At 36.7% G+C, this 22598-nt stretch overlaps 1 protein-coding gene across 3 annotated transcripts; it reads left to right on the forward strand.

Moving 5' to 3' along the window:
- Positions 1 to 2231: 2231 nt before the first annotated feature.
- On the forward strand, positions 2232 to 22033 carry LOC123894348 ((+)-neomenthol dehydrogenase-like). Of its 3 annotated transcripts, none has more exons than XM_045944321.1 (5): positions 2232 to 2312; positions 18792 to 19065; positions 20867 to 20941; positions 21157 to 21336; positions 21415 to 22033. In XM_045944321.1, the coding sequence occupies exons 1-5, from the start codon at positions 2290 to 2292 to the stop codon at positions 21790 to 21792; spliced, it is 930 nt and encodes a 309-aa protein (XP_045800277.1). In that variant the 5' UTR covers positions 2232 to 2289; the 3' UTR covers positions 21793 to 22033. The 3 variants fall into 3 exon arrangements, with proteins under 3 accessions (XP_045800277.1, XP_045800279.1, XP_045800276.1); XM_045944323.1 differs by having other exon boundaries at positions 18819 to 19065; XM_045944320.1 differs by having other exon boundaries at positions 2233 to 2630.
- Positions 22034 to 22598: the final 565 nt, after the last annotated feature.

Genomic DNA, 22598 nt, shown 5'->3' on the forward strand with positions numbered 1-22598 from the left:
CTGCGTGATCCTTTTCGGATTGTTATAATGTTGCAAGTTTCTTTCATTTAAAGTACTTATACATAAAACTACCAATAAAAATGTTATATATAAAGTGATGTTAAAGGGGGGGTCATTATTATCAATTCTTATGCCTTATAGTGTCTATGATGGACTTTTGTTAATGTTTTCATCAGGGCTTAGCAATGGGCTTAGGCCAGGGTCTAAGATTTGGGTTTAGCAATGGGCTTAGCAATGGAGTACTACGGCCTAGGGTCTAAGATTTTAGAGATATACTTTTTTCAACCAATAGTTTCTCGTGCGTCTTATGTTTTTCCCATTTTATCCTTTCGCTATTTAAGCAGCGGACGTTATAAAAATGAGAAATTTAAAAAAATTTCCATTGTCGTCAAGTAGAAAGGCGAGAATAGAGAATTTTTTTTTTCGAAAATGCATCGAAAGTTTCTTGTGCTTTTTTCAAAGGGCTTATACTCTATACATAGTGTTGGAAACTATACAATGTGCGTAAACCAACCAATGTGAGACTTGTGTTTTCTAAAATCACACACATTACTATATTCATTTTTTTTATTACCATGTTATAAGTACGAAGATTTCACCCTCATGCAATAGTGACTAATCTTCGTTGGAAAACTTGCGGAACACACAATTGGAAAACTTGCGGAACACACAATATAAATTTTCTCATCCCAACCGATTTCAATATATGTACAAGACTCAATGATTGAATTAACTTATTTAAGGGACTCATAACCCTTACCACTAAATCCGATTCATCATTGCTCATCACACACTAGTATATTTTATTATCCAATGTGAAACTAAAGTTTTTTTTTTTTTTTTCTCTTCAATTCACTAGAATACTCTCTATCTTGTGGTAGTTTTTAATGGACCGAAGGACTATAGTTTGATGACCAAGTTTATGATATGAGTTTTTCACAAAATATAAATTTATTTTCAATCTTTTTTTGTTTATAATCCTCTGGTTCCTAGAGGAAAAGGACCCTAGTAGTTCAGAGTTCGGTCACGAAGTAAGTAAAGTTTGACCAAGAAATTGTTCCATACAGGAATCGAACCCGGGTTCTCCTGAAATCCGTCCTTTTTGGTGAAACTCATTAATCACTTGAGCTCAATGACTTGTTAATTTATTTTCAATGTTAGATCAATAATTCTTAACATTGAATTAAATGAGATGTGATATGATATGACATATTAATTTAGGCTAATGTTACGGTGGACCATCTCGGAAGTGGTCCACTCCACCATGGACAAGTGATCAATACTATTATAACGAATTACAAAATTCACCGTTGGATTGAAAATTTAGATTATATAGATCACCCATGAAAAAAAAATTGAAAATCATTTGATATGTTAATGAGACCTATCAAGATTACGGTATTTAATAAAAACTAATAAACCGATAATCCTGATGGGTCTCAATAACATATCAAATGATTTTCAATTTTTCTAAATTTTTTTTATGGATGATCTGTATAATATAAACTTTCCAACGGTGGATTTTGTGAAATTCGTATTCGTTATAATGTTTTTCATATCTGGGCCCCCGAACCAAAATAAACTGGTGGTGAAAGCAAAAAAAAAAATAAAAAATAAAACAACATAAATATTAATGTGAACCACAATTCGGTACAGTGGTGATTGACGCTGGACTTGGGGTCCCGTTTGGATAAACATCTTATATGGATACTTATAGTATTAGAGCTTTTATACGAGAGCTTACGTCATAAGCTCTTATTCTTAATAAGCTATTTATGTTTGGATAGATTCATTAAAAAGTACCTAAATAAGTTGAAGTGTTTGAATGTTTCATCACATAAACAATTATAAATTTAAGATTTACTTTGCATAAAACTAAATAAATTTAATATTGACTCAAAATGATAAATTAAAGTGTGAACATTGTGTAAAAAGTAGCTTATGAAATTGTGATAAACACTTTTTTGTTAATTTACCCAAACAGTACCAGTAGATAAGTCCACATATAAGCTTAAAATCAATTCAATCCAAACAGAAGGAAGAATCACAGTTTGATTCCCGCAACTACAATTGGAATTGATCCTTAAACTAGATTAAGTAATTCAGTGGACCATATAATTGTGGTTAAAAAAAAAATTGAACCAAAACTGCATGTTTACTTAATTTTCTTTTGGATTAACTTTTTATTTTTTTTATTAACCGACATAAATATAAACGTAAATCAAAAGTTGTCAGACTACTCAAAGAAACAAAGCTTGTGTGGTTGAGGAATTTCCAAAAGAAGAAAACATGCAAAGTTCAACTACAGACAGGTAAGTACTAACAAACTTTTTTCCTCTTTTGTATTATGGTTGAAGAAATCCGCAATTGGAGACCATAGGAGTGTATCCTACACTCGTCTGTACTATATCATACCACTCCGTTGACCACACATTCCGAATCCGATCAACTCAGATCTGTTGTTTGTGGTCACACGGCAATGGCTCTTGCACCGTTGATTTTTTTTTTAATTATTTTATTCTGAATATTATGTCTGATTTGTGTTAATTGTTGGATTGATTGGCATATTTTGTGCAATTTCTTTGAGCTTCTATATGGTCAGTCATGGTGTTGAGGATGATGAAGAGATGGTGAGGCCAGATATGATAATCACTGCCTTAGTTACAAATTATAAGTCATTTTAACTGAGTAAACAACCATTTTAATTTTTGAAAATATTATTTGCTATTATCATAGTAGTTTTTGAACCATAAAAAATATTTTAAATGCCTTAAATGCAACTTAAATGCCTTAAACATAACTTCCATTAGGTAAAGTGATCTCCGACGTTATCTTTAATCACAAAACCGTTTGTCCTTGATGAGATGTTCCATTAGTTGACTATTGGATTATGACTTGACAAATCTCACTGAAAAGTAAAAAAAAACAAGTCTAGATCATAGTCACATAATTCGTTGTTTCCTTGGTGAACCGCGAATTGGTTCACGCGAACCAGTTTGTGGTTCTTTTACAAATTGGTTTGTGCTAATTCTCTCTGGAATTCGCTAATAACGAAAAACCGAGCGAACCACACCAAATATACTAAAGAAAGAAATGAAACAAATATTTAAACTAATTTTAAAGATTTATACAATTAGTATTGAGGAACAAAAACTGAAAAATAACATTGAGGACCAAAATGACTAGGTAGATTTATCCAATTAATATTCTCTAACTTTTTGAGGGAAAGTCACGTGACTTTGTCTCTATTTCTCTCATCTTTTATCTTCTCTATCATCTTTTCCCTCCAAAATTTATTCATATTTTTACAATTTCTCTTTCTTTTTTTTGTGTAAAGTCACACCAAAGATAGGAAAGCCAAAGTTAGAGAATCATTTTCGGTATTCATCATGATCTTCAACACCTCTAAAACCCAGAATCAAAAGTAACTATTATCTTCTCAACTCACCCAAATCTTCACAATCTCTCAAACGCAGAATGCATGACTCTTCGATCATAGTGGATAATAACTCTTCCATCATCTTCTTTAGAATAAACTTGTCACCCACAACAACCCTTCTTAAACATAGAACACATCTAGAAGAAGAGTTCTCATATTCACATTTTCTATTGATATTTAGAAGGAAAAAAGAATTGGTATACCACTGTTTTAATTTATAGTACCTATGTTACTTCTTCAATGGAACTATTATTTTAAGACCAAAATGACTAATTAAAGACACACTTAAGAATATATGTTTGCAATTTCGATATATTCACATAATGCCTCACATATTAAGGGGTCAAAATAACTATTTTTTCAGATTGATAGTTATTCCCTAAAATATACCAAAATCTATCGATTTAGTCTCTAACTGTTGGAAGGAAGCTTTAATAGGTGGAGAATGTGTTTAAATATTTGAGAGAGGATATGAAACTTGTTGGAAGGGAATGCTACTTATATTATTGAGTGTTTGTAATTTTTGGCTTGATTTACAAATGACTACCTCTCCCCTATTTATAGTCTTCAAGGGAGAGTTCTACATACTCCTAGAGACTCTTCTACATACTTCTAAGAGAGAGTTCTACAAACTTCTCTATACTTCTACATACATTTTTCTACTATGACTTCTACTTATTTCTACATATCTCTAGAACATTCTTTAGACATACTACTTATTACTAAATTTGGGCTTAAACTTCCTAAGGCCCAAAACTAACAAACCCAAAATCAATTTACATATTCAACACCCCCCCTTAAACTTGATTTTGCTACTCCAAGTAAATATCTTAACTTGACAAAGTGTTCACGCTTGAGAGGCTTGGTGAAGATATCAGCTACTTGGTCATCTGTCTTCACGTACTCCAACTTCACATCATTGTTAGAGACACACTCTCTAATATAGTGATAGCGTGTATCAATGTGCTTACTTCGATCATGGAAGACTGGGTTCTTTGCCAAAGCTATTGCTGACTTATTGTCTACGAATATCTTGGTTGGCTCCTTTTGCGGCAGACTTAACTCCTTTAATAGGTTTCTCAACCAGATTGCATGACAAACACATGAAGTGGCCGCCACGTACTCCGCCTCACATGTGGAAAGAGTGACAATCGGTTGCTTCTTTGACATCCATGTGAAAGCTGTGTTTCCAATATAGAAAACAAAGCCGCTTGTACTTTTTCGGTCATCCACGTCTCCTCCCCAATCACTATCGCTATATCCAACGAGCTTGTAATCATCAGAAACAGAGTAGTACAAGCCTAAGTTTGTTGTACCTTTGATGTAGCGAAGAATCCTCTTTGCTGCCTTCAGATGAGTTGTTGTTGGATGCTCCATGTATCGACTTACAACTCCGACCGCATACAAGATGTCAGGCCTCGTGCATGATAAATATCGTAAGCTTCCAACCAAGCTCTTAAAGAGTGATGGATCCACTGTTTCACCTTCCTCGTGCTTTGATAGCTTGATTCCACATTCCATTGGCGTGCTAACTGGGTTTGCATCATCCATCTTGAACTTCTTGAGTACCTCCTTAGCATAACCTTCCTCAGTGATTAGGATTCCATGATCCTCTTGTTTCACTTCAATGCCAAGATAGTAAGACATGAATCCAATGTCGGTCATCTCGAACTCCTTTGTCATCACTTTCTTGAACTCTTCAAACATGGTTGGATTGTTCCCCGTGAAGATCAAGTCATCTACATATAAGCACACAATCAAAATATCTTCGCCTTGCGCTTTGATATTGAAATTCTGGTATCACTAGAATGATGTTACCGAAGATGTCCCAACAACTACTTTATGATAAATGTTGTTTCTATTGTTGGCACATCTTACATAACATATAAAATACTGACAGAAAATAAATAAAGTGCACAAGTAATTGTTAACCCAGTTCAGCCAACTGCCTACTCTGGGGGATACCAATCCAGGAAGGAAATCCACTAATAGCTCTAGTTACTAAGACCTTCAGCAAACCCTAGGATTTACGCCTTAAACTAAGACCTCCAGCAAACCCCTGGTTTACGCCTTATAACCTCGACACTACTCATGCAACTTCTGCCTAGGAACTTCCTAGACATGAGATCCCATCTCACTTCCACTCACACAACACAACCTGTGTTGATTATACAATGTTAAGAATGATGTGGCGACAACTTGCCAAGACAACACTTCACTTTTGCTTAAAAGCTTCAAGTGAATCACACACGGTAAACTCTGTACTTCAAAGCTTAGGAGTCACCTTAAAATAATAAACTTACTTCTTAACTTGTGTTATAGAATCCACAAGCAAGAATTACAATCAAACAATAAAAGACTCAACAAAGACTCAATATGTGAACTAATATTTTTCAATGAGATTCTTAGTCTTGAGCTTGGTCTTCGTATATATAATGATTAGGCACGCTCCTCTTTCTTCACAAATGCTCAGACGCTCCTTGAGAATCATAAAGGATGATCTGATACTTTTTCAATCTTCATTAAGGATATATCAAGACTTTCCAAAAGTGTTTAAAGGACTTTATATGATAGGATAAGTCATCCAGCTATTTCATTAAGTTTGTCTTATCCTTAAAAACTCCTGATCAGATCAAATCTCCATTGAGCGTGCTCTTTAAGTGGATTTCCATAAATAGCAGATGCTCTCATAAATGCGCGAGATTTCCTTGAATAAATATGATGTTGTAACATGTTTTCCAACATCTTGTTAGTATATTTGTTTTAGCAAAATTAAGCCAATTCAAATATCCAACAATCTCCCCCTTTGGCAATTTTTGGCTAAAACAATTTCAGGCCATTACCCTTGAGAGATTAAAAAGCGCAATCCTTCAAATCACCATGGTCACACAAAAGAAGGAATGTTAGAGCATCATCAAAATTTCACATAGGTGAAAAAAAATATGCATCAGAGGCAGCAGCAGCGGATTTGTTTTCAAAAAGCCTCGAGCAAAATAAACGTGGTTTCAGAGCAAATGATTAATCATATCATATGTCATATGTCATTAAAGTTGTTTGTGACATATGGGAGCACATCTTCTAGCACCTGTTCGTCCAATCAGGACAGCATCCATTCAGTAGCAAACTCCCCCTGACTTTATCAGCTTGTGCGTCATCTCAGGGTAAAAAAAATTTTTACTCCCCCTGAATACTTGCTTACTGCTACTTAAAACATGTCATAACAAAAGACACAACAACATGTAGCAGAAACAAACAAACCAAATGCTACTCCCCCTTTTTAGCCACAAAATGTGCCAAAATAGGAAAGTAAAGTATCCAAAGTGCAGAATTTAAAACAAAGTACAGACCATGCACTCAGAAGGTGCTAAAATCCAGGGCACAAACACCCACAAACCAAATAACAAAGTGCAGTAAAATATTAAACAAATTACAAAATCATTCATCATCACTACTGTCAGAGGCTTCATCCTCATCTGTAGCAGTAGCATAACCTTCATCCTCATCTGCATTGTTTTGATCACCTGTAGCAGCCACATTTGCACTAGCTTTCACAGGTACCTCATCAGCTTCCAATCCTTCAATCATCTTTAAGAACACATTCTTCCTTTCCTCAAGCTCAGCCTGCTGTTTATCAATGTCCTGACATTGAACCTTCAAACTAGCAATAATCTCCTTTTTGGTCATAACACCAGCTCCAGCAGCAGATGTCCCAACATGATCAGTAACATTGTGATTACCAAAGAGCTTATGATGAAAAGTAAAACCAGATTCCCTTTTCTTGGGAGTGTCAGTCACAGCCTTAATGTCTGGATATTGGGCCAAGATAATTCCACATAGCAAAGATGGAAATGCTATTGGCATTTTCACAGCTGTTGATCTAATATGCTTAATGGTTTGATCAAAGATAAAGGTTCCATAGTCATAGTCAAACTTGGTTCCTACAGCATATATAAATCTACCCAGATTGGTAGCAACATTGGTTGCATGCTTGGTTGGCACCCAATTTGTTGACCCTATCCTATTGAGGATGGCATATTTGACATTCAATTTACTCGTGGGTATCAGCTTCTTTGTAGGCCAGACTTTAACCTTACCACCAGTTATCTCAGCACTCACAACATCATTAGCAACCTCTAATTCAGCCTTAGGTTCTATAGATCTTCCTAAGTAATTATTAATCACAACGGGAGAAAAATTGATACATTTACCTCTGACAAAAACTTTGTGGTAGTCCTTGCTCAGTGGATTATCACATTCTTCAGGGATGTTCACAAGAAATTCCTTCACAAGCAGCTCATAGCAGGGACTGAAGTCACAAACTGTCTTCATCAGATCAGCTTCCTTGATGTAGTCAAAGATGTCTTGACATTTGAGAGCATCTTTGGTCAGTTCCCTTTCTACAGCCAATCTCCTTTGGTAAATGTAGTCCCATCTCAGTGCAAAGCCAGCACGATGGAAGGAGATGTTATCACAGGGAGCTTCTTCAATACCTTGAGGAACCTTCTTCACAGCAGCTTTCTTAGGGTTGGCAGATGAGATGTTAGCAACATCTTCAGCAACATCATAGTCTGAGTCACTAGATGACTCCTTCTTTCTCTTCAGTGTCTCCTTCTTCTTGCTGGGAGGGGAGAAAACCTTACTCCAACCTTTGACTGGTCCAACACCTTTTGTTTTCACCCTTGGTGTAGGAGTCTTGCTTGCAGTGGCTACAGCCTTCCCTGTACAGCTTCTCAATCTTTTTGTTATACCACTAGTTGATTTTGCAGCAGTCTTGGTGGTGACATAATCATCAACATCTACTACATCTTTCTCTGTTTCCTTCTCAGCTTCTGCAGGCTTGTCAGCTTCAATCTCTGGTTCTTCTGTGGGAATGGACTAGTTGCTCTCTTCAGATTGAGTGTCCCCTTCATTATCAGAAGTACCCTCATCAGCAGTTCCTGTTTCTTCATCTGTGGACTCAGATGTTGTGGCAGTTGGCTCAACATCCTTTTCAGCAACAGTTTCCTTCTCAGGTTCTTCCTCAGCAGTTCCAGCATCTTCATTCTCGTTCAAGGATGTCTCAACATCTTGCATGACAACTTCTTCAGTAACAGCAGGGGTTGATTTTTCAGCCATCATCTCAGCAATTTTTGGTGATTCATTAGCAGTTTCCATTTCAACCTCTGTAGGAGTGTCTTCCATCTCAGTTTCAACAGGCATAGAATTAAGATCTCTCTTTTCAGCTTCAGACCCCAATTTTTCTAGACTAGGGTTATCACCGGTTGACACGATTGTTTCAACAACATCAGACACAGTTTTGGGGTTTACTTCAGTTGCTTTCTCAGATGTGTTAACATTCGAATCAAAAACCAAATCAGACATAGACAGAGCAAACTTAGACTTGTAGTCTCTTCTCTTTCTTTTAGAACTTCCTTTACTAGATTTAGCAATTTTAGCAGTAGAAAGGGGAATATCATCGCCTACCTCAGAAGTTCCCTTCTTCTCAATAGTTTTTCCTTTTCCTTGCTTCTCAGCATCATTGGATTGAGCTTTGGGTTTGGATGCATGAACAACTGTAACAGGGACCGCGTCCTTGATAATCTTTGAGGGATCGATTTTTGTCTTTGATCGGGTAGACCGTCCGGTTTTAGTGGTTTGTGAAGATTCAGACATGTTTTGATAATTTTTGAAGATTGAGAAGATGGATAGATGGAGTTTGATGATCAAAGTGAGAGAATAGGGTTTGCAGACAAAGGTTAGAATTTGGAAGAAGGACAATTGAATGCGTGTGATGATGTATTTAAGGGAAGTTTGTAATGATTTCCCTAAATTAGCGTGCATTGATTGATGGGAGAGAAAACGGTTTCCTTTTGCACGCCACAACTGCAGTAACTGCTATGCTTCTTCATGCAGGCAAATTCCTAATTTGCCCCTTAAAAATTCAAATTGATTAGCATCAAGCGCCTTTGTAAAAATGTCAGCTAGCTGTTCACTTGTACCAATGTGCTTGAGTTCCACACAATTTTCTTCAACAAGGTCTCTAATGAAATGATGCCTGATGTCTATGTGTTTGGTTCTTGAGTGTTGAACAGGATTCTTTGATATATTGATTGCACTCAAGTTGTCACAATATAATGTCATGACATCTTGGTCGACATTATATTCTTTCAGCATCTGTTTCATCCACATCAACTGTGAACAACTGCTACCTGCAGCTATGTATTCAGCCTCTGCAGTGGATAGAGACACACAATTCTGCTTCTTGCTGAACCATGAGATTAAGTTGTCACCCAAAAAAAAGCATCCTCCTGAAGTGCTCTTTCTATCATCAGCACTTCCAGCCCAATCTGCATCACAATACCCTATTAAAGTTGAGTTCTTGGTCTGGGAATACAGAATCCCATAATTACTGGTGCCCTTTATATACTTCAGAATCCTTTTGACTTGCACAAGATGGCTCATCTTTGGCTTGGCTTGATATCTTGCACAAACACCAACAGCAAAGGTGATGTCTGGTCTACTAGCTGTAAGATACAAGAGACTGCCAATCATGCTCCTGTATAGGCTTTGGTCAACATCAATGCCATTCTCATCTTTGGTTAGCTTCAGATGTGTAGCAGCTGGAGTTCTCTTGTGTGCTGCAGTTTCCATTCCAAACTTCTTGATCATATTCTTCGCATACTTGCTTTGAGAAACAAATATGGTGTCTTCCATTTGTTTTACTTGCAGACCAAGAAAATATGTCAGCTCACCTACCAAACTCATTTCAAACTCTGATTGCATTTGTTGTACAAAATGTTGCACCATCTTTTCAGACATTCCACCAAATACTATGTCATCAACATAAATCTGGGCAATCATCAGCTTCTCTTCTTGTTCTTTAACAAACAAGGTTTTGTCATGGCCTCCTTTTCTGTATCCTTGACTAACAAGAAAATTTGTCAGCCTTTCATACCAGGCCCTTGGAGCCTGTTTCAGTCCATAAAGAGCCTTCTTTAGCTTGTACACATGATCAGGATTAGCAGGATCTACAAAACCTTTTGGCTGCTCCACATAAACTTCTTCATGTAGATACCCATTTTGGAAGGCACTCTTGACATCCATTTGGTACAGCTTAAATTTGAAGATGCATGCTATACCAAGGAGTAGCCTAATAGATTCTAGTCTTGCAACAGGCGCAAATGTTTCATCAAAATCAAGTCCTTCAACCTGAGTGTACCCTTGAGCTACTAACCTTGCCTTGTTTCTAGTTACAACACCATTTTCATCTGACTTGTTCTTGTATACCCATTTTGTGCCTATGACATTAACACCATTGGGTCTAGGAACAAGATCCCACACATCACTTCTTCTAAACTGAGTTAATTCATCTTGCATGGCTTCTATCCAGAACTCATCAGTGAGGGCCTCTTTTACATTTTTAGGCTCAACTTTTGAAACAAAACATGAATTAGTAACCACTTCATTAGTCCTTCTTGTAGCAATTCCTTGGTTAGGATTTCCTATGATGAGATCCTTGGGATGGTTCTTCTGGATTCTTATTGAAGGAACTTTACTTACTGGACGAGGTGTAGAAGTGGTTGATTCATCATCTGAATCTGATTCTTTTTCTGCTACAGCTTCTTCAGATGTTGGCAAAGTTGTTGCAACATCATCTTCAGTATCAGATGTTTTAGCAGATGTCAAATCATCTATCACAACATTGATAGATTCTACTATTACCTTAGTTCTCTGGTTGTAAACTCTGTAAGCCCTGCTGTTTGTTGAGTACCCAAGAAACAATCCTTCTTCACTTTTAGGATCCATTTTTCTTCTGTGCTCTCTATCAGATAGGATATAGCACTTACTTCCAAACACATGAAAGTGTTTGACAGTAGGTTTTCTGCCTTTCCACAGTTCATATAGTGTAGTAGAAGTTCCAGTTCTGAGTGTGACACGATTGTGAATATAACAAGCAGTATGCATAGCCTCAGCCCAGAATTGATATGGAAGATGTTTTGCATGCAACATCACTCTGGCTGACTCTTGTATTGTCCTGTTCTTTCTCTCAACAACACCATTTTGTTGAGGTGTGATTGGAGCTGAGAATTCATGCTTGATTCCTTCAGAGATGCAGAATTCAAGAAAGCTTGCATTCTCAAACTCTTTACCATGATCACTTCGTATCCTAACAATAGTAGAGTTCTTTTCTCTTTGGAGTTGAAGACAAAGTTCTTTGAATGCATCAAAACTTTCAGATTTGTCTTTTAGAAATTCAATCCATGTGAACCTTGAAAAATCATCTACCATGACAAAAGCATACCTTTTTCCTCCAAGGCTCTCTACTTGCATTGGCCCCATCAAGTCTATGTGCAGTAATTCTAGAACCCTTGTTGTGGTCAGATGTTGCAACTTTGGATGCGACATCTTTGTCTGCTTCCCTATTTGACATTCTCCACATATACTTCCTTCTTCTATTTTGAGCTTTGGAAGCCCTCTGATAGCCTCTTTAGCTATTGCCTTCTTCATGCCTTTAAGGTGCAGGTGGCCAAGTTTTTGGTGCCACAACTTTACCTCTTCTTCTTTGCTAATAAGACATGTTGGTACATCTTCTTCTTTAGGGATCCAGAGATAGCAGTTGTCTCTTGACCTTACTCCTTTCATTAACAACTCTCCTTGCTCATTTGTAACTAGACATTCAGCTTTCGTGAAGTTAACTTTCATGCCTTGATCACAAAGTTGGCTTATGCTGATTAGATTTGCTTTAAGCCCTTTTACAAGCAGCACATTATCTAGCTTTGGTAAGCCATGGTTTGCAAGTCTACCAACTCCCTTGATCTCCCCTTTAGCTCCATCTCCAAAGGTTACAAAATTGGTAGCATATGACTTCAAATCTTCAAGATAGTGTTCAACACCTGTCATGTGTCTAGAACAGCCACTATCAAAGTACCATGTTTCCCTTGAAGAAGCTCTCAAAGATGTATGTGCTATTAGACCTGTGATCTTCTTCTTTTCTCTCCATTCCTGTCTTGTTGTAACATTAGGAAAGACAGGAGTATAGAATTCTTGATGAACTCTCCTTGGATATCCGTGCAGCCTATAGCAGAAAGGCCTAATATGTCCTTTTCTTCCACAATGATGACATGTCCAGTTATAGAACCTGGGCACAGGATGTTCCATAAGATGTTGCGACAATCCTCCTGACACAAACGTGTTGTTGATTGGAGTATGTATAGTGGCATTGTTGAACTTCATCTGTTGCTTTACTCTTTCATGTTCAAAACCAATGGGCTTAGGTTTCCCGTAGTTTTGTCTTTGTAACATTTCCTCAAAGGCATCAGTACCTTTGGTCAACATTTTGGCCACTTTTGTAACTTGATCCAAGTCAGCTTTTAACTTGGTCACTTCTTCATTCTGTTCAGCAACTTTACACAGGAGGTTAGACTTCTCCATTTCCAGCTGTTGAATTTGACTACCCTGATCTTCAACCTTAGCATTGAGATTATCAATGTTTATGAGTAAGTCATTCTTCTCAGTTTGTAGTTTACCATTGATCTTCTTTTGTTTCTCTAATGCTTTGCAAACTTCTATACTTCTAGTATGAAGATCTTTATAAGTAGCAGCTAGTTCCTCATAAGTTACCTCCTCATCACCTGAATCTGAGTCAGATACACAAACTCCTGTTAAAGCATTAACATATTTGGCAGATTCTTCTTCCTCTGAATCTGTATCAGACCATGAAACTACAAGACCTTTCTTTTGCCTTTTTAGAAAGGTTGGACATTCAGGTCTGATATGGCCAAAACCTTCACATTCGTGGCATTTTACTCCTCTTTCATCTTCATTTGTCTTTTTCTGAAAGCTGGACTGTTTGTTGTTGTTGAATCGACCATTTGGCTTGTGCCTTTGATCCACTTTCTTCATCAACTTGTTGAACTGTCTCCCAAGCATAGCCATAGACTCAGCTAAGCTTTCTTCACCTTCAGATTCAATTTGTAAATCATCAGCAGCACTTTTTGAAGCAAAGGCTAGATTCTTATCTTTTTTTTCATTCCTCCTGTTTAGGCCAATTTCATAGGTCTGAAGTGATCCTATGAGTTCATCTAGATTTAGACTTGAAAGATCACGAGCCTCCTCAATAGCTGTCACCTTCATATCAAATCTTTTAGGCAAAGATCTGAGTATTTTTCCAACTAGCTCCTCATCTGAGATAGGTTTTCCAAGTGCATCAAACGAATTTGCAAAGTCAAGCACATTCATTTGAAAGTCATGAATGGTTTCTTCCTCCTTCATTCTGAGATTCTCAAAATTGGTTTTGAGCATCTGAAGTTTAGATAGCTTAACTTTTGATGTTCCTTCATGAGCTTTTCTCAGAATTTCCCAGGCATGCTTAGCAGTAATACATCTCTTAACAAGCCTGAACATGTTTGCATCCACACCATTAAAAATTGCATACAAGGCTTTGGAGTTGCCAAGTGCCAGATCATCCTCATCTTTAGTCCATTCATCATTTGGCTTCTTGACATCAGTTTTATTGCCATCTTTGTCAAGAACCATTGGTGGTTCCCATCCACGTAACACAGCTTTCCATGTCCTGCTGTCAATTGATTTTATGAAAGCCTCCATTTTAGATTTCCAATAATCATAGTTCTCAGGACCTGTCAGTAAGGGGGGTTTAGACACTGACCCTCCTTCTTTATCCATTGTACCAGAAAGTACTCTCCCTGGAGCTCACCCAAAATAACAGAACAGGGTGCCTGCTCTGATGCCAATTGAAATTCTGGTATCACTAGAATGATGTTACCGAAGATGTCCCAACAACTACTTTATGATAAATGTTGTTTCTATTGTTGGCACATCTTACATAACATATAAAATACTGACAGAAAATAAATAAAGTGCACAAGTAATTGTTAACCCAGTTCAGCCAACTGCCTACTCTGGGGGATACCAATCCAGGAAGGAAATCCACTAATAGCTCTAGTTACTAAGACCTTCAGCAAACCCTAGGATTTACGCCTTAAACTAAGACCTCCAGCAAACCCCTGGTTTACGCCTTATAACCTCGACACTACTCATGCAACTTCTGCCTAGGAACTTCCTAGACATGAGATCCCATCTCACTTCCACTCACACAACACAACCTGTGTTGATTATACAATGTTAAGAATGATGTGGCGACAACTTGCCAAGACAACACTTCACTTTTGCTTAAAAGCTTCAAGTGAATCACACACGGTAAACTCTGTACTTCAAAGCTTAGGAGTCACCTTAAAATAATAAACTTACTTCTTAACTTGTGTTATAGAATCCACAAGCAAGAATTACAATCAAACAATAAAAGACTCAACAAAGACTCAATATGTGAACTAATATTTTTCAATGAGATTCTTAGTCTTGAGCTTGGTCTTCGTATATATAATGATTAGGCACGCTCCTCTTTCTTCACAAATGCTCAGACGCTCCTTGAGAATCATAAAGGATGATCTGATACTTTTTCAATCTTCATTAAGGATATATCAAGACTTTCCAAAAGTGTTTAAAGGACTTTATATGATAGGATAAGTCATCCAGCTATTTCATTAAGTTTGTCTTATCCTTAAAAACTCCTGATCAGATCAAATCTCCATTGAGCGTGCTCTTTAAGTGGATTTCCATAAATAGCAGATGCTCTCATAAATGCGCGAGATTTCCTTGAATAAATATGATGTTGTAACATGTTTTCCAACATCTTGTTAGTATATTTGTTTTAGCAAAATTAAGCCAATTCAAATATCCAACAGATATAGAGTGCATGCTCATATGGGCATTTGATGAAGTTCTTATCTTGGAAATACTTGTCAATTCGAGCATTCCAAGCTCTTGGGGCTTGTTTCAACCCGTAGAGTGCCTTCTTTAGCTTCAACACCTTTTCTTCTTTTCCCTTGACTTCGTAGCCTTGTGGTTGCTCAATGTAGACTTCTTCGTCAAGGACCCCATTTAAGAAGGCTGACTTGACATCCATTTGATGTATCTTCCACTTGTTTTGAGCTGCCAATGAAATGATTAGTCTAACAGTTTCTAATCGAGCAACTGGAGCGAATACCTCGTCATAGTCAATGCCGGCTCTTTGACTGTATCCTTTTGCCACCAATCTTGCCTTGTATCTTTCAACTTCTCCTTTGGAGTTTTTCTTTGCTTTATACACCCACTTTACACCGATCGCCTTATGCCCTTTTGGAAGTGAGACCAACTCCCATGTTTCATTCTTCTTTATCGCCTTGATCTCTTCGTCCATGGCAATTCTCCAAGTCTTCTTCTCAAATGCTTCTTGGAAATTCATGGGCTCGCAATCCGCAAATAGACAAAAAAGAGTAAGATTGTCTTGATTTTCGGTTACCTCGTAAATCTCTTGCAAACTTCTAAAGTGAGGAGTCTTTTCACTTGAGCTTTCTCCTTCTTCAGAACTCGGGGTTGGTGAAACCGGCTGAGTAGCAAGATCTTCTCTTGATTCCTCTGGTTCCACATCATCTTCTTCAAATTGTGGAAAGAAGTTGTAGTCCTTGTTACTCGTTTTCCAATCCCACTCTCCTTCTTCATCGAAAATGACATTTTGACTAATGATAGTCTTCCCGGTATCAGGATTATAGAGCTTATAGCCTTTGGAGTTGGCGTCGTAACCAATGAAGATGTACTTTTCACTTTTGTCATCTAGTTTGCTTCTTTTCTCGTCCGGTATTTGAGCGTGAGCTATGCTTCCAAAGACTCTTAGATGGGAAATTCCAGGCTTTCTTCCACTCCATGCTTCTTGTGGTGTTTTTCCCAACACGCTTCTTGTCGGAGAACGATTTGATAGATAAACAGCGCACGCAACAGCTTCTGCCCACAGTTCCTTTGGTAGTCTCTTGCTTTTTAGCATGCTCCTCGCCATCTCAAGGATTGTCCTGTTCTTTCTCTCTGCCACTCCATTTTGTTGAGGGGATCTTGGTACCGTCAGTTGTCGTCGAATGCCATTGTCTTCACAATACTTAAGGAATTCGTTTGAAGTGAACTCTCCTCCTCGGTCGGATCTTATGGCTTTAATCACGAGGCCACTTTCCTTCTCAACCAGGGCTTTAAACTTTTTGAAGTTTTCAAACACTTCTGATTTCTCCTTCAAAAAGTACACCCATGTTTTTCTTGAAAAATCATCAATAAAGAGAAGGAAGTAGTTACTCTTACCGAGTGATCTTGGCTTGATCGGACCGCACACATCTGTATGTATGAGCTCCAACGGCTTTTGCGCTCTTGAGCTTGACTCCTTAGGGAAGCTCATTTTGAACTGCTTTCCAAGTAAACATCCTTCACATACTTGATTGGGGTGGTTGATGTAAGGCAATCCTCTGACCATTTCCTTCTTAGAGAGCAACTCTAATCCTCCAAAATTAAGATGCCCAAAGCGAAGATGCCAAAGCCATGACTTTTCTTTGTAGCACATTTTGAGACATTGCGCAACATCATTTTGTATGTTGAGCACGAACATTCTATTTCTCGACATTGGCACCTTAGCAATGAACTTGTTTGAATGATCTCTTATAGAAAGATTATTATTCTTCAATTGAATGTCATAACCTTTCTCTAAGAGTTGTCCTAGACTCAAGATGTTGCTCTTCATGTTTGGCACATAGTAAACATTGGAAATAAATTGATGATCCCCATTTTTCAAACGGATGAGAACGTTTCCTTTACCTTTCACTGCCACTTTTGATTCATCTCCGAAAGCCACGTTCCCGTTCACTGATTCGTCTAACTCTACGAACATGCTTCTTCGCCCACACATATGGTTGCTTGCACCGCTATCAAGGTACCATTGATTATCTCCACCTCTTTCATTATCTTTGTGTGCCAACAATAATGTTCCATCTTCTTGGTTTATTTCTTCAACATAGTTGGCCTTCTCTTCAACTCTATGATTGCTAGGAGCTCTACATTCGAAAGCATAATGCCCAAACTTCTCACAATTATAGCATTTAACCCGTGACTTATCGTACCTTGGTTTTGGAGATCCTCTCCCACGACCTCTTGATGAGATTTCTCCTCTTTGGTTGTTGTCATCATTAGGCCTCCAACCTCGTCCGCCTCCATATCCACGACCACGTCCACGTTCTCGAGCGCCACCTCGTCTTTGGTTGCTCCGACCATGTTCTTCTCTAGGTGAATCGAGTCGTGTCTTGAGTACTTGCTCCTCGATATCTTCCTTCTTCTTCTTCTTCTTTTCCTCATAAGCTTGCAACGACCCAAGAAGTTGCTCCATTGTCATGTCCTCTAAATCTTTTGTTTCTTCGATGACGGTGACAATATGCTCAAACTTTGGATCTACCGATCTAAGAACTTTCTCCATGATTCTTACATCATCATACTTCTCTCCGTTTCTTTTTAGATTATTAGTAACCGTCAAAACTCTTGAGAAGTAATCAGAGATAAGTTCACCTTCTTTCATATGCAAAGCTTCAAACTCTCCTCTTAGTGTTTGAAGACGTACCTTCTTTACTTGATCGGCTCCCTTGTAAGAAGTTCGAAGTTTCTCCCATGCTTCTTTAGCCGTCGTTGCTCCCGAGACCTTCTCGAACGTGTCTTCATCTAATCCTTGATAGATTAGACAGAGAGCCTTCTTGTCTCTCTTCCTTGAGTCTCTCAAACCATCCTTTTGAGTTTGAGATAAAGTACCTTCATTCTCCGGGATTACAAGGCCTTTCTCGACTATCTCCCACACGTCGTGTGCGCCAAGGAGAGCCACCATTCTCAGACTCCAATTGTCGTAGTTGCTCTTTGTGAGCATCGGGACTTGGAGAGGAACACCACTATTCGCCATCTTTAAGAGGACCTTCAAGCTCTGATACCACTTTGTTGGAAGGAAGCTTTAATAGGTGGAGAATGTGTTTAAATATTTGAGAGAGGATATGAAACTTGTTGGAAGGGAATGCTACTTATATTATTGAGTGTTTGTAATTTTTGGCTTGATTTACAAATGACTACCTCTCCCCTATTTATAGTCTTCAAGGGAGAGTTCTACATACTCCTAGAGACTCTTCTACATACTTCTAAGAGAGAGTTCTACAAACTTCTCTATACTTCTACATACATTTTTCTACTATGACTTCTACTTATTTCTACATATCTCTAGAACATTCTTTAGACATACTACTTATTACTAAATTTGGGCTTAAACTTCCTAAGGCCCAAAACTAACAAACCCAAAATCAATTTACATATTCAACACTAACATCTTAATAACAAGGATTTTATATAATTTAAAGAATATTTAGTATATTTATATAGTTTAGAGATTAAATTTGAAGAGAAAATAATGTTTAGATACTAAACATGTTTTTGAATCTTTTAGATTTTTCTAATCCTCTTTGTGTCTCTCTTCTAGTCTTCCTCTTGGCGCCTCTCTTCCTAGGTATGCAGTGGTGACTGGAGCAAACAAAGGAATTGGGTTTGAGATTGTAAGGCAATTAGCTTCAGCTGGAATCAAAGTGGTGCTTACAGCAAGAGATGAAAAAAGAGGTCTTCAAGCATTAGAAACATTTAAAGCCTCTCCTCTATCTGACTTTGTTGTCTTTCATCAACTAGATGTTGCTGATGCTTCAAGTGTAGCCTCTCTTGCACATTTTGTCAAATCCCAATTTGGCAAACTTGATATTTTGGTAACATTGAAATTTAATAGTGTTAAATACTCTATTTTCAGTATGCTATAATTAGTTTAGCCTCCCTAATTTCTCTTAATCCTTATAAAAGTTTGTTATTTCTATAAAGCCTGAGGATTAAATACGAATATTGTTTTTGTCCCGTGAACTTAGCTCAATTGGCAGGACATTGCAATATATATGCAGGGGGCCGGGGTTCGAATCCTGGTCATCCACTTATCCATCTTAAGTGTGGAATTTCTAGCAACCAGACTATTTTGACAAAAACAAGTTATAATGTTATAAGATGTATATGCATATTTAGACCTTTAATGAATATATACCCTACTGGTTTCTGTTTAGTGGTAATTAACTAATGAAATATATAGCCGGGGGTGGGGGAGCTCCGCCTAAACGGTTGCCATACCTACATTCCCAAAGAAAATAGAGGCATGATAATATTAGTTCGAGGATCGGGAGTGGGGAGTTTAATTGTCCCCACCCTCATTGTGTTCCCTAGTCGTATCGTATAAAATGGTTTGCTGCATTTCATAGATTTACTTTTTTTTTTTTTTGGTAGAGTCATAGATTTACTTATCTTAGGGGGGTGTATTGGATTGGGATTTCATGAGACAATTTTGGCAAAAAAAATCTTGATGATTTTATGAGATTTTGTTGGACTATATTAATTTTGTGAGATTTTAAAGACTTTTTTACAGAGACTTTTTTACAATCAAGATTTTTAACACATGATTTGAATGGATTTTGAGAGATTTTTTTCAAAAAACTTTTTACAATCAAGATTTCATAATACTTTATATATTAAGAAACTTTTGTATATTAGGCAAATTTTAAAAGAATCAATAAATTTTAATAAAAGAAATTATATTTTTTTGGGAATCCAAATTTTTAAACAAAAAAAAAAGCCTTACATTTTTTTCACGTATATGTTTCTAATCACAAATAAAAACCATTATCACCATTGATGGGAAAAGAAGCAGATGAAGGTAACGAAAAAAAATTTGCCGTAAAAAGTTGTATTGAATCAAAAGTTTGTAAAAAAGATGTAGAACTTGTTAAAATATTTTTTTGCAAAAAAACATATTTGATAGAAGAAGAAGAAGAAGAAGAAGAAGAAGAAGAAGAAGAAGAAGAAGAAGAAGAAGAACTGATATAATGATGATGAAAGTAAAAAATCTTGGAGAGTTTGAAAAAGTCTCAAGTCTTTTGGTGAGATTCTTGAACAAGTGAACAAAGAAAAGAAGAAGGAGTGCAGTGATGATGAACTATGAAAAAATAAAGAAAAAAAAATTTGATACAGTGATGATGAAAATAAAAAGTCTTGGAGATTTCAAAAAAGTCTCAAGGCTTTTGGTGAGATTGTTGAAAAAGTCTATCAAGTGTATTTTCAACTAAAAAGTCTCTCAAAATCCATTCAATAGAAGAATCCATCAAAATCGGTAGACTTTTGAATACCAGTAGACATTTTAAAAGTAGTACCAAATCTCAATTGAATACCAACGAATTTTATTGCCCTGAAAAAAAAATCATGTTTGTCTTAATTGAATACCACAAGATTTATTTAACTTTTGTAAAAGTCTTGATTGAATACCTCAAGATTTTTTTGTCATAAAAAAGTCTTTTAAAATCCCATGAAATCTCAATCCAATACACCCTCCTTAGCTTAATTAGCTTAATCAGTCCTAGTTTCCATTTAATCAGCATGATAGAATTTTTTAAAGTCATTATAATAGTTCCTTATTAGAGTTGATAAATGTTGTTTGTTTGTATATGTTTTATGAACAAAGATTGTATTGTCTAGGTTAACAATGCTGGAATTTCGGGAATTGAAATCAATGACAACGATTTATTCACTTCAGCAATCATTACAAGCGGGGTTAGTATTAACCGATGTTATGTATCTAGTCAATAATAGATGCAGAAAAAGTTTGAAACTTGATACAACAATTGAATGGATTGATCAATTTCAACATCCATGATTCCATATGTGCATATGTACTGGAAATTGTTTTTGTATGTTAATGAATAGTTTTGTTTGGTTTGAAGAAGTTTTATAATTGTTTTGAGTATTGAGTTGTTCTTACCATGCAGCAAGCACTATCCGATGACGAGTTGAGAAAGGCAACGTTACAAACGTACGAGTTAGCTAAAGAATGCATACAAATAAATTATGAAGGAGCTAAAACAACATTTGAATACCTTCTTCCCCTCCTCGAATTATCTGATTCACCAAGAGTTGTCAATGTTTCATCATTTTTGGGCAAGATACAGGTAAGCTAATTTGTACATCAGTAAATTCTTAAGAATGAGTAAGATTAAGCTAATTTAATTTTATTGATGTAAAATCAGAATGTATCAAATGAATGGGCCAAAGGAGTCTTTAGTGATGTTGATAATCTTACAGAAGAGAGAATTGATGAAGTGTTAAAGGAGTTCATCAAAGATTATGAAGAAGGGCCCTTAGAAAGAAAAGGTTGGCCTAGGTTTGCAGCTGCCTATGTTGTTGCTAAAGCTTCTATGAATGCATATACAAGAATTATTGCGAAGAAATATCCTAGTTTGTGCATCAGCTGTGTTTGTCCTGGTTATGTCAAAACATATATAACTGCTAATACTGGTTTCTTTACCGTCGAAGAAGGTGCTTCTAATCCGGTTAGATTAGCACTACTTCCCAACGGTAGTCCATCTGGCCTCTTCTATTTCCGAAATGAAGTATCTTCATTTTAAATGATATGATATAATATAGAGAATACTAACAAGTGTCCTATTTGTTTACATAATCAAAAGAGGCAACTTTTGACTTGCAGTCTTTAGGACACTTGTTAGTGTAATCCATCATTGTTTCTTCTGAGAAGGATATGTGTGGACTTCACAAAATGCATCAGTCGAAAAGTAACTTTATTGTGTAGTCCTTTTGAGATTTTTATATGTTGCAAGTTTTCTTTAATTTAAACTATCTCTTATAGTACTCTACTTTTTATATTCTATAAAATTTAAAACTACCAATAAAATGTTCAATATAAAGTGATGTTAAGGAGGGTCATTATTATCAAGCAATGCAGTTTATCCCTAATCCATAAAATTGTTGAAGACAAGCACTCGAAATTATTTTTGAAGTTGTCAAAGACATAATCATTGTTAATGCTTATAGTGCTATGATCTATATGAAACACGGACTCCGACATTGACACGACATGGATACCGACACGACGACAAATAATGAAGCAGTTTCATCGTATAACAGTGCTACACCAAATAACACACTTTCTGTATGATGGTTGAATCCAACGAAAGGAGCACATGGTCATAGATTCTTATTAGTGCGGTACATGGTATCAAAACACACTACATCTCCAAAATAAACATAATTCAAAACCATTTTAGCATCTGCCTAGAAAATGTTTGTTATTTGATTATCAACATCAAGTTGAATATCATAAAAGAATTAATGATTGATTCTCGGTTTGCTTTGATTTAAAATAGTGAAGTAGAGTATATGCTTCACCTTCCTTCATCTTCTTGGCGGTTAAATG

The sequence above is a fragment of the Trifolium pratense genome, linkage group LG7 (assembly GCF_020283565.1).
Source record: "Trifolium pratense cultivar HEN17-A07 linkage group LG7, ARS_RC_1.1, whole genome shotgun sequence".
In the NCBI taxonomy this organism is placed as follows: Eukaryota; Viridiplantae; Streptophyta; class Magnoliopsida; order Fabales; family Fabaceae; genus Trifolium; species Trifolium pratense.